This window comes from Urocampus carinirostris, chromosome 11 (genome assembly GCF_059441175.1).
Source record: "Urocampus carinirostris isolate Australia breed hairy pipefish chromosome 11, RoL_Ucar_1.0, whole genome shotgun sequence".
NCBI classification, from domain to species: Eukaryota; Metazoa; Chordata; class Actinopteri; order Syngnathiformes; family Syngnathidae; genus Urocampus; species Urocampus carinirostris.
Window position 1 is genome coordinate 15,480,964 of NC_142359.1, and position 13,043 is coordinate 15,494,006.

At 39.5% G+C, this 13,043-nt stretch overlaps 1 protein-coding gene across 2 annotated transcripts; it reads left to right on the forward strand.

Moving 5' to 3' along the window:
- Positions 1-268: 268 nt before the first annotated feature.
- rgp1 (GP1 homolog, RAB6A GEF complex partner 1) lies at positions 269-13,013 on the forward strand. 2 transcript variants are annotated; one of them, XM_088348373.1, is made up of 9 exons: positions 269-768; positions 1,570-1,685; positions 1,760-1,893; positions 2,005-2,088; positions 2,172-2,321; positions 5,161-5,307; positions 5,378-5,505; positions 8,107-8,284; positions 11,331-13,013. In XM_088348373.1, the coding sequence occupies exons 2-9, from the start codon at positions 1,570-1,572 to the stop codon at positions 11,552-11,554; spliced, it is 1,161 nt and encodes a 386-aa protein (XP_088204499.1). In that variant the 5' UTR covers positions 269-768; the 3' UTR covers positions 11,555-13,013. The 2 variants fall into 2 exon arrangements, with proteins under 2 accessions (XP_088204499.1, XP_088204500.1); XM_088348374.1 differs by lacking the exon at positions 269-768 and having other exon boundaries at positions 1,570-1,681.
- The last annotated feature ends 30 nt before the right edge of the window (positions 13,014-13,043 follow it).

Consider the following 13,043-nt stretch of genomic DNA (forward strand, 5'->3'; position numbering starts at 1 on the left):
TAAATAACAATGAAAAATGATACACATAATTAATCATTAATAATTGCAAAAATGTATCATTCTACTGTATTATAATAGGCTGTATTGCTAAGTGGACTTTTCCCGAATTTAAACTTTCAAGATGTTTATTCTAAGCAACGCCGAATTCAAGTAACACAGAATCACTAACAGGCTTCAAGACACAACTGTGCCTTGTTGGTCAGGAACCGACTCTCATCGTTAATTTGAAAAAGCCGGCTCCTAAAGCCAGTTTGTACGCGAACGGCTCACCACTACAACCAAAAAACAAGTAGTGTACTCGTGTTTGAGGGTTTTGAGTGAATTCTAGATGACTTGAAAATGCCATAAGGAAAGCAGGATTTCGGATGTTTTTGAGCATTACGCTGATTTCTTTATATAGTACTTGCAACCATCGAAAGATTGGTTTTCTATGGTTCGGTGTTAGTCGTCTTCGAGGGTAATCTTTGTTTACAATTGCTAGCTAAAGTATGCTAGCTTCGACGATTTGTTATTGTTTGGAGATTTTCCTAAGAACACATCGCCCTATTCGCTGTGATTAAGATCACAATTTAATTTTGGATTACGAATGTGTCAGAACTAAAGAATAAGGCTGGGATGAGAAAATGATCGAACAGTTCTGGACAACTTGGAGCTAATGCCGAAGCAGTCATCAAATCCTCATTAAAGAGGTCAAAAGCTTGGATCTCCTTCTTGAAACCCATTACAGTTGCATTTTCCAGACGCAGAGCTGCTCGGGGACAGCAAAAGGTGGGTGTAATTCAAGTTAGGAGAGAACGAAATTAGCGCATCTTTGAGCTTATAGCAGTGGCCTCCAAACTTTTTCGAGCAAAGTGCTACTTTTGAAATCAGCGCAAAGGGAACCCAGTTTCATATGCGTGTCTATAATACCGTATCGTGTTATTACTATGTTGTTACTATGTTATTAATTCCACTTCATCTTTATTGTCATATATGCTATATGCACAACATAAAGCTTATATGAAATTACATCCTCTTTCCCGAATGTAAACATGCACTTAATAGGGCACAATACAAATAACAAAAGGCTGCAAGGTCAAAAAAGAAAAGAAAAAGTATACATGTAAAACAATGAATGCTCCGAATAAAAAAAAGCAAAGTATAGCCAGAATCTAAATAGAACAATTTTGGGCTATATTATCGATAATAATTTAGAACTGCTGTGTCGTCTTGATTTGGCAGTGAGAGAGAGTCTTGACAGCCTGATAGACAATGCTGTCTTTGAGCCTGCTGGTTCTTTCTCTAAGACTCTGCAATCTTGTCCCAATGGCAGTAGGTTAAATATTGAAAGTAGGGTTAAATAGACTAAGTAAAACACTAAAAGCATTTCACTCAAAAATCCCAATGACCCAGCACTGGTGAGCTATTTTCTGACCAGGTCTGCGGGCACCTCAGCTGTCGTTGGGGGACGCCCTGGTGCACCACATTGAAGTCCCCTGGCCGAGAGTGATTTATAAGCACAGTGTCTATTTTGTACCCTTGCTTTTCATCTCCACGCTTTGAGTCGATTATAAATGCTTTTTGATGCAGATGATCGAGGTGGTGGCCTCCATGGCTCGAGGCCCCGTCTTTCTAGCCGGGGAGTTAATGGAGTGTCTCATCACTTTTAGAAACCCAATGTCCCACTTTTCCACCTCTGCGAGTAGGTAAATTTTGCCGCTTATCCACAGTATTGACAATATTTTGGAAGTATATATCATACCGGTGTATTGTGTTTCAGTGAGATGTTGGCGTGGGCTAGTGCACAAATCCACTGCCAGTTTCACACCAGTGACACCAGAGTGAGTCTGCCAAGCTTGGGCAACAAGCAGGATGTCCAAGCCGACAGTGAGACAGTTCTCATTCCGAGCAGAGGTGAGTGACTGAAAAAACAATGCCAAAAACGCATAATTGACAGAACAACGACAAAAGATGTTTTCCTGTGTCACGCTGAAACATAATGTAGAATCTCTGCATCTTCACCAGGAGAGCGAGGCCAATGTGTTCTCGACACGCCGCCCAAAATCCTATTCTGTGACCTTTGTCTGGACCCTGGAGAAAGCAAAACATGTGTGGCACAATGCACTGAAGAAAAATAGCATTGTGAGTTTAAAATGCATGAAGTGGTTTTGTTTTTTTTCTTTACGTGGCAGATTCCTACAGTGAGGTCATACCTGTTGACGGTCCTCCAAGTTTTCGCGGTCAGGCCGTGAAATACGTCTACAAACTGACAATTGGGTGTCAGCGGGTTAACTCCCCCATCAAACTTCTTAGGGTTCCCTTCAGAGTTTTGGTTCTGCAAGGTAAGGAGATCTTCCTTTCTTACAGTGGGAAACTTATCTGGCTCGATTGGTCCAAGAATTATATACAATAAAAAATATAGTGATTTCAGAAATTACAACGTATGCAAATTGTCTCGTACTCGATTGGAAACAATTGTTTATCACAATCTGGAATACATGTGAACGTGACTCCAGTTACTCTTAAAAACAAAAACACAAATATACTGTGTCATTTGCAGTCGAGAAATAAAACGTCTTGAAGACATTGAACTGTTAAGCCCTAATGAACCAGTTTGGATAAACCAGGGATTGGCAATCCAAAATAGATTAGGTCTATTGAATTTTTTGGTCCCCTTAGGGAATTTCACATACACCGACTGTACCGGGTAAAACAATAGACATTACAAGACACAAAAAATCAAAATGACAATCATACATTACAGTGGGACAATGAGGGCAGACTGATCCGATGGGTCAGCAGGCCCTGTTGTTTAGAAAGGTAATGGCAAAGGGGATCAGACTTTCCCCAAGGCGGGCCCTCCTAAATCTTAGTGTTTTATATCTGCGCCCTGACGGTAGTGGGATACATTATTGAGGTAGTGGGTGACTGATATATTGGAGTACTGTGTTTGCCAGTAGGATAATGACCCTCGTATTTAAAACTTAAGAGTTAGGTGTAGGTAGGTCAATGATTTTAGCTGATCTGTATGTGATACTGTAGACATGTGAGTTTAGTCCGGTTTGTAACAGAGCATAGTAAAAGAACATGTGGAGCAGTACATGAAGATGGATTGAACAATGCTTTGGTACAGTAATAACAGGAGGTGAGGCTCAACATATAGGCCTTTGAGATTACGGGTGACTCACAGTCTTTGTTGACTCCTATTTAAAATGTCTGTGGTGTGCTCATCAAACGTGAGCTTGCTCTCCAGGGTTACTTACAAGTAAATAAAGGTATCCGCTGTTTGAACTTTTTTGTGTTTTTATGATGATGGGGTTTTAGGGTGGAAAGTGGTTGAAACATATTCGTTTTGTTTTACTGGTTTTGGTTTGGAGGTGAGCGGCTGTGCATAATTCTGTGAAATGTTTGATTGTGTTATGGTAGTCAAAGATGGATTGACTGAGAGGATTGCAAGACGTCACAGCCATACTTGCAAGAGCTACATATTGTTGGAGCTGCAAAAATACAATCAAAACCTTTTATATACAGTGAAGAAATTAAGTATCTGAAAACCCTGCTATTTCTCCCACTGGGAAATCATGTAATGGTCCGAAAATTTCATCGTAAGTCCATGTCCTCTGTGAAGGAGATAAACTAAAAAGAAAAATCCAGAGTTTTCAATGCATGATTTTTTTAACAATTTATTTGTTTGATATAGCTGCAAATAAATATTTGAACGCCTTAGAAAATGAATGTTAATATTTGGTACAGTAGCCTTTGTTTGCTATTACAGAGGTCAAACATTTCCTGTAGTCATTCACCAGGTTTGCACATACTGCAGGAGGGATCTTGGCCCACACCTCCAACCAGATCATCTCTAGATCAGTCAGGGTTCTGGGCTGTCACTGAGAAACACGGAGTTTGTGCTCCCTCCAAAGATTTTCGATTGGGTTCAGATCTGGAGACTGGCTGGGCCATGCTAGAACCTTGAAAGGCTTCATACAGAGCCACACCTTGGTTTTCCTGGCTGTGTGCTTCGGGTCGTTGTCGTGTTGGAAGACCCAGCCACGACCCATCTTCAATGCTCTGACTGAGGGAAGGAGGTTGTTCCCCAAAATCTCACAATACACGGCCCCAGTCATGCTCTCTTTAATGCAGTGCACTCGTCCTGTCCCATGTGCAGAAAAACACCCCCAAAGCATGATGCTACCACCCCCATGCTTCTAGAGTAGGGATGGTGTTCTTCGGATTGTACTTTTCATTCTTCTTCCTCAAAACACGCTTAGTGGAATTATGACCAAAAAGTTATATTTTGGTCTCATCTGACCACAAAACTTTCTCCCATGACTCCTCTTTATCATCCAAATGGTCATATCCAAACTTAAAACAGCCTTGACATGTGCTGGTTTAAGCAGGGGAACGTTTCATGCCATGCATGATTTCAACCATGACGTCTTAGTGTATTACCTACAGTAACCTTGGAAACGGTGGTGCCAGCTTTTTTCAGGTCATTGCCATACTCCTGTCGTGTAGTTCCGGGCTGATTCCTCACCTTTTTAAGAATCATTGAGACCCCACGAGGTGATATCTTGCATGAGGCTCAACTCCGATTGAGATTGATTGTCATGTTTAGCTTTTTCCATTTTCTAATGATTGCTCCAACAGTAGACCTCTTTTCACCAAGCTGCTTGGCAATTGCTCCGTAGCCCTCTCCAGCCTTGTGGAGGTGTACAATTTTGTCTCTGTTTTTTTGCAGCTCTATCACACAAATACATTGTTAAAAAATGCAACCGCATTGTGATTTATGGATTTTTCTTTTTAGTTTATCTCTCACAGTAGACATACACCTACGCTGAAAATTTTGGGCCCCTCCATGATTACTAAGTGGGAGAAATAGCAAAATAGCAGGGTGGTCAAATAATTATTTGCGTCACCGTAAGCTTTATAAGGAAGGCATGACATACTAAATATATCCATAGAAAACGTTAAGAATGTTTGTGTCATGTTTGTCTTACAGAAACCATATAATTTTCCGTGATCATATTTGAAAAAGCGCTAGGGAGGTAGTGTCAAAGAGCTGCATGTGGCTTTAGAGCCGCTTGTTGCTTACCCTCGGGATAAACAACGACATAAAAACATACTCTAAGTTGTGAAAATTACACCTCTGTGACTGTTTTTTTGACCTGATCCAATCTCCAGGCATGCCGGAAGCCCCATTTTCACAGGATGAGGAAGTGTCCCCTTCCAATCCGTTTCTGGAAGAAGAGGAAGCTGGCCGGAGGGATGCGAGGCCTCTGGAGAGAGCTCTTGACATGCTAATGGTGTCCACATCAAGACGCTGCCCTCGTGAGTGATCCCGCTTGTTGTTCGAATCAAGTTCAAAATGCGTTCATTGTTTTGCTTTGACCTTCTGCAGACATGTTTAACATCACAAACGTTCGAGGGAAAGTGGCCAAGTTCTGCATTTTCAAGACAATGTACAGACTTGGAGAGGACATCATTGGCACATTTAATTTCTCTGATGGTGACATTCCCTGCTTACAGGTTAGATGAGGGGTCTCACATTAAATTGACTTGGGGGCCACTGGAGCTAGGGTCTGACTTAGGTTGTGCTGAATCGGATTTTCTATGAGAAAAGCCCTGATTAAAAACCTTGCTTTGTTCTCAAATATGTCTTGTAAAATTGTCTACACAAAATAACATCTAAAAATAAAAAAAGAAAAGCATTTACGTAAAAATCAATCAGTGATAATTAATCCATAATTCACGTGGGCTGCACTTACACGAAAGGGACAATCTGTGTTTTTAGACCACTAGATGTTGCTGTATAGTGTAGTGCAAACCAAAAACGAGTGCTTAAAAGCACAAGAAAGAACACAAAGTTCAGAGACTTAAATGGACCAAACTGCAGCATTTTTCTTCTCATTTTTTGCGAGGTTTTTGTTTTTTGGGGTACCCGTGGCAGCAAGATGGTGGGAAATCACACCATCTCCCTCTAGGTGAGCTTAAGATATGTCGAATAACTATAAAAATTATCAACCTATGAGTATGCCATTTTATGTGATAGTTCATGAATGTTTACTTATCAAAATCAATATTCCGTGTTTTTTAAATGTTTTTTATACCACTAAGGGTCACTAAATAATACACAAGTTTCCTTTAAAAGCATTGTACATTATTTTGTTTATTTTTAACTTTTAATTTACTAAAACAGAACCGAAAATGTTAGAATGCAGTAACAAAAATCCACTTCCAGAAAGTCTTTGCTAATTTTAAGTATTATTTAAAAAATATTGAAAAACAAGGTTAGAATATAGTAAAAATATTGAAAAGAGTTCGAACTTTGTAAAACAAGAATTTGTTCTACTGCCAGATAGTTTTTGCTCATTTTATTTTCTCCTTTGAGTCTTCTTGTGATTAAGCGCTATACAAATAAACATGACTTGTTAATTTTCTAGAAAACCAAGATGAAAATATATTAAAACTTTAAAAAAATAGTTTAAAATATATTAAAATCCGAAATAATGCTTGTTTTTTGTACCAATAGAGGACCCTATATAATACACACTTTCCCTTTCAACTTTCATATTAAGGCCAGGGCCTCAAATTTTAATCATGCGAGCCCTAATTGGGCCCCAGGCTGCAAGTTTGTGACTCTATGTTTCGATCCCATTCTTTTTCTGCATGTCTGCTACTTATAAAATGGCCGTGTCCAAATAATCTATTTACGATAAAAATGCAAAACACATTTATTTATAAATACAGCCAATTGTGTACTGTTTATTTGTACCATTTATGTTGACTACAAGCCCACCAGTCAGCTGACTGGTCCATTGGTGTAATTGCAGTGATCTTGTAACATTCGATGCTCATGATGTTGGACAGCGCAGCTTGGGTTGGGCCACTGCAAGACCAGGCCAACCTTTTCAGAACCCATACTTGGACATTTCCAATTGTAAAGCTAATACTGAAAATTACCATTGCCAATGACAGTATAAAACATTTGCCATTACCTTACTCTGAATGATATCAGCCAGGCATGTGTATTCTGGACATTAGTTTCTGACAGCCAGCCTCAAGCACACTTCCAATTTACTATCCGTCATGGTTGGATGGTATTTGCCTCGATAATTTTCATGTAGGAAAAGGCTGACACCTAAATAAGTGGAGCTGAATAATGCACTCATGTTGGGGTACTTTTCCTCTGTAAGTCCCAGAACTGTCAATAAGAATAATGCTTCGGTGGCTGCCTTTGCTTTTGTAGTCAACTGCGAGAAAATGACTGCTGTCTAGATAGCTGTGATTTGAGTTCCTTCACCTTTCTCTTTCTCATCTTATTTTTAAAAGTAAAATCTGTGTCGTAATTTTTATGAACAGGCCGAAAATGCCGTTTCACAGTTCAATTCTTTAGAATAGCAACACTAGACAGATTAGGCAAACGGATTTTCAATATGACATCCTTTCATTCTGTTTGAAATGTGTAAGTTTTGGGGTACTTACTTGGTCCTGCTCCCCACTTATTTGTTTATGCTTTCTTGAATCTATAAGGAATAAATTGGAGGCTAACTAGGTAACTCAATAGCATAGACGTCAAACGTTGTATTGGTGACCCATGCGTCAGAAATGGTTGGATGTCAGACCGGCTGCCTTGTGTGTCAATTTAGTGACATAATATACAGTGAGAAAATGATTGCCTGATGTTTATTTTGTTAATGCTATGCACCCCCAGAGAGGCATGCACTTTGGCCTACTATAAGAGGGGTGTCCCAGAAATGGATGGGGCTGTTGCCAGGCTGCTCTTGCCTCGCATAACTCTTGCATTGCTGTACCCACATGGCCATATTGTTCTTGTTTTAACCATGCAATGATCACTTAATAAACCCCTATTCCCACCAAACAAACAGCAAGTCCTCCATTTACTCACAATATACCCACACTGTCGTTGCGATCGACTGGTAGATCACTGTCGACGTATTGGCCACCCCCTGGTTTGGATGGATAGTGTCAGTATTCCGTTGATTGTACTCATCATAAACAACCCTAAAAGTAAAAAAAAGGATACCTTTGGAAATTAACTAACTTTTAACTTAACATATTCCTTCCACTCACCCTCCTGTGAAAGATGATTGCTTTTCTTTTTGACAGTATTCAGTGAGCCTCCAGAGTGAAGAGGAGATTCAGCAGGAGTACCAGCGGCGTCCTGGCCAGCCCCTTTGCGTGACAGGACATGGCCGACATCTGGAATCGTGCTTGCACACAGCTTCCAGCCACTTCTCGCTGCCCGTTCCGCTCAACGTCACTCCGGGCTTCAGCACTGATATCGGTGAGTACAGTCTGCACACAGAGCAAACCTGTCAAACAGCATTACCGTATTTTCATGACTATAAGGTGCACCGGGTTATGAGGCACACCCCTCAAAAATATTTTGTCATATATTTTCCATACATAAGGCGCACTGGACTATAAGCCGCTAGAGTGGGAACATCAACAAAACAGTCAGATAGTTCAGTCAAACGTTTTAACCCTTTAACAGTCCGACGGCTCGCAGAGAAGCAAATATCAGACACGTACGGACACAGACACGATGTCACCAATCATTCAAATGTGTCATTCCACATATCATTAGGTAGGTTAAACTCTTGGGATTCAAGAAATGACAACCATTTCTTCGTTTCTATTTTCTTTTTCGTTGGCAACTGTGTAGAAAGCAAATTAAGCATTTCATTGTGCAGGGAAACGTGGTTCTTTACTGTGCGTATGACAATAAACACTTTGAATTGAATAGAATTTAAAAATAGACTCATCACAGAAACATCAAGATCAGTCTGAAACAAGATACAGTGGAACCTCGGTTCTCGACCATAATCCGTTCCAGAACACTGTTCGAAAACCGATTTGTACGATCACCGAAATCGTTTTTTCCCATTAAGAGTAATGTAAAATCGTTTTAATCCGTTCCAACACCCTGAATGTTTACCTTGAACGTAAACATGAAGCTAACCCAGGCTAATCGTACGTTCGCGTTAGCGTAATCTTCCGTACGAAAGATTACGCTAACGCTAACATGGACATGTAAAAATAAAAAAATCAGGTTGTTTACACGTCATTTAGCACCTGGGTCCCCACAAAAAGTGACTAGCGCTTCATTGGAAAGGGAGCTCTATTCAAACACCCTGAATGTTTTACGTAAACAAAGCTAACTGAGGCTAATCGTACGTTTGCGTTATCGTAATCTTCCGTACGAAAGATTACGCTAACATGAACGTGTAAAAATTAAAAAAAAAGGATTATGAATAGGATTTCTTACCTTTGTGGTGGACAGTGGGGAGAGAAAAATCATCAAAGGTTTTTCAACCTCTTCCAAAGCTTGCGGCAGTTGCTTGCTTATAGCCCTAACTTCCTTAGCCGCATCACTCGATTTCACAGCCTCCTTATTCTTTACTATCGTACTGATCGTAGATTTAGCCATGCTGTATTCACTAGCAAGATCGGATATTCGTACACCTCTTTCATATTTAGCTATTATGTCTTTCTTAAAGGCAATAGTTGTGCGAACAACTTGTCTTTTTTCACCTGTCCTGCTTGCACCGACCTTCTTCGGGGGCATAATTAGGGGCTAAAACATCGGTACGCCGCTCAGCATCGCACCCTAGCGTACCGGCGTTCGAACTCCGATTTTTTTTAAACAAACAGCGAAGCAAGAATTTCTCAATGTTTGGTCGAACACCGATTTGTCCGAACTGAGAGGCGTTCGAAAACCGAGGTTCCACTGTACTGGGAAAATATAAAGCCGCGGTAGCGCACCAAAGTCGTCTTGCAGCCATCACGTTCAATAATAATACGCAACCATGGTCTTCTTACATCCGTGAGTTTAGTAAATACAACCGTGTAAAATATTTACATACTGTAAAACACGCAATGCCGACAAATAAAAGTAAAAAATCCGCCGAGAAGCATCTGCAACGATAGACGTTACTTGTTGCTAGCTGTCTGTTTAGCCCCATAATTCCTGTTTACAAATACACACTAGTAAAATATGTTTTCTCCATGCCGTAGAGCAACCTAACATGTGATTCACATTCATCTTTTTCAGCCAATTGCAGGCTTTGTTTTGCCCGGCTTTAGTCTATGCGAGCCTGTAAATGCTAAAGAGAACCCGCCTCATTTACCTCCGAATAACTTTAGCTAATAGTGACCATTTCAAATGATGACTGACACGTTGGTTAGGAAATGAAACACCATATATATATATATATATATATATATATATATATCGCAGCATACACCGCGGACTACTTTGCCTACAGGGGAAAATCTAGTCGGCGGTTGTTTGCCTTAGTAGCGAAACCTTGCGACTCAATATTGATCCACATATAAGGCGCACTGTATTATAAGGCGCACGATCAGCTTTTGAAAAAAATAAAGGCTTTTAGGTTCACCTTATAGTTGTGAAAATAGGGTAATTAATCCTTTGTTTGTTCTCACTATTTATGAAAATATTCTCAAATATTTAACAAGGAGATAAATATTTGTTTTTCAAACTAATCTCATTTCCGACTGCTTTTTCTCTAAGGATCATTCATTAACTTTCACATGTTTTATTTACATCTCATCTTGTGTCAATTGAGATTTTGTTTTAATAGTCAATGCTTTAACGTAACAGTGTTAAACTCATTTTAGCTAGGGGCAAAATGGTCGAAAAACCATTCTCAAGGGGGCGGGACAAATAAATTGTTGGCATAGAAATAGTGGCTCAGCTGAAGGTTTGGGGGTCTTTTTGGAGGATGATAATTAAATTTAGGGATGTGAGATTTGATTATAAAACGATCATTGGGGTTTTTTCTAAAAAAAATTCCCTTCTCTTAGATTTAATCTCTTGTAGAGTTTATCAACTGTGCATTTGTAAGATTTTTTAAATAAAAACATCAATTGAATTAATTTCAACTACAGTTTTTTTTGATCGCCTTAAACAGCGCGGCTGTGACTTATTTTCAGTAAAATGATATTGGATTGGGTTTTGTCAATGTTCTCTGGTTGATTAATGGTAGTCAGCAAATACAACTACGGTGCGTGCTTTGTAAGTCGCTAAGGTGACATCCAGTGGACATATTTAAAACTGCAAGTCATTCTCCGATGCGGAGCAGCTGATTATTCTCTAGTGTCCCTCACGTTTCATGGGCGGCATACAATGATGTAGCGAGCCACATTTGTCCCGCAGGCCGTTTAACGCACGTGTTTTAACGCTTTGCTGCATTCAGACATGATCATATTTTTAGAAGGGGCCTTCTCCTTCTCAAGCTTGTAGAATAAGAACTATTTGTGTTTGTCTTTCCATCCTATCTTCACTGAACAAAACAAAACCATTACAGTGATCCTGAGGTGGCGGTTGCACTTTGAATTCGTTACCGCTCGGGAGCCAGCAGAACCACCCGTCGTGCTCCAAAACGAGTCCAAAGCAACAGTGTGGGCCGGTGCCGAGCATGTGGAAGTGGACACCTTCAGCTGGGACCTGCCCATCAAAATCCTACCCACCAACCCGGCCTTGGCATCTTACGAGTCCCAGTTTACGGGAACCAACAGCATCAACATTTGACTGTCAAGAAAAATTGTTTTTTCTGGCCTCAAATAAGGTGGCAACATCCAAGCTAAAGGAATACGAGAGCAGCAATACGGCAGGGGTGCTCATACAATTTTAGCATGTGAGCTACCTAGAAAATTACCAAGTCAGAAAGATCACATAAAATGCAGTTTAACATTCCCAAAAACTATCCTTATTGTGTAACCGTTAATCAAAATAAGAAAATTGATTACAATAGTAAACAACACGACTCAATTTAATGGCAATGATTTTGTCCCACGATGCTCTTGCAAGAGATTATCATCACTGTACTGCTATAGTACAGTTTGATTAACATGAAAATATGAAACACCCTGTACTCAAACTAGGCAAATACTTACATTTGTGGTTACTATCTAAATTCCAATATTTACCAAAATAGTAGTTTCATTAAAAGTATTTTTTCTTTATCAATTTGTAAGGCATATTGAAAGACTCCAATATCATACATTTTACAATATCTAAATCCGAATAGTAGATCTTATTTGGACTCTTAATCATTAAATACTAGTACATTATCAGCAAAAAATAAACAAATAATTGGAATATTATACACTTTACAGTGACAAAATGTCTCCAATTTGCTACTGCTGCCGAGCAACATTGATGTCTATGCTGACATGGTGCATTTGACTTCTAGATAGCAGCATGTCCCAATGCATACAATACAATCGGGATGCAATGCAATGAATACTTTCTCGCGATCTACCAATATTACCTCAGTGATCCGACGGTAGATCACGATCTACGTAATGAGCACCCCTGCAATACCGGGTATCTAATGGTGTTGATATGGGCCCGATACTCAAAAAAGCGGCCATTAGTTTGCGACAATTAATTTGAAATAAGAAATTGCCATTAGCTTTATGAAATTTAATGCATATTTGGTATATTTAGTATTTTAAAATCTGACATTTTGGGGAAATGATTTGAATGCACAATGGTATCAACTATGTATGTCCCAATCATCGGAAATCACACATGCATGTTCAAGAACTTTCCTTTAGTGTTTTTAGTATTCACAGATGGCAATCCCATTGTTTTACAAATCAAATGCCCTCAAACTGAGAATTTTATCATTCTGTGCTTATGCCTATATCGGAAATTCCACTGAATTGGTGTTACTAGACTGAAAATGAATTCCTATAAAGTAGCTCAACTATGCATCGATGTTTTATATGTTCAATTCATGTTTATTTGTATAGCCCTATTCACAAGGAGTCTCAATGGGCTGATTAGTCAGAAAACTCAAAGTCAACATTGATATAAATATCATGGCAATGTAAACTGTATATTTGTATTCATTACGCTAAAGGTGGTGTCCGCAACTTACAATTTTACCACTGTCTTGCCTCCATCTTCTGGCTCAAACTCATGATTTCAGACTCGCTCAGCTCATTCTTCAAGTTCAAATAAACTCTCCTTTTTTCATGTTTTTGGGGTTTCGATTGGTGTTTGGACTCTA

Bases quoted from the DNA above. Each gene is read 5' to 3' on its own strand.
- rgp1 (XM_088348373.1), top strand. From the start codon at position 1,570: ATGATCGAGGTGGTGGCCTCCATGGCTCGAGGCCCCGTCTTTCTAGCC. The intron at 2,089-2,171 runs GTGTGGCACAAT...TTTACGTGGCAG, and splicing joins CCCTGGAGAAAGCAAAACAT to ATTCCTACAGTGAGGTCATA. The intron at 5,308-5,377 runs GTGAGTGATCCC...GACCTTCTGCAG, and splicing joins CACATCAAGACGCTGCCCTC to ACATGTTTAACATCACAAAC.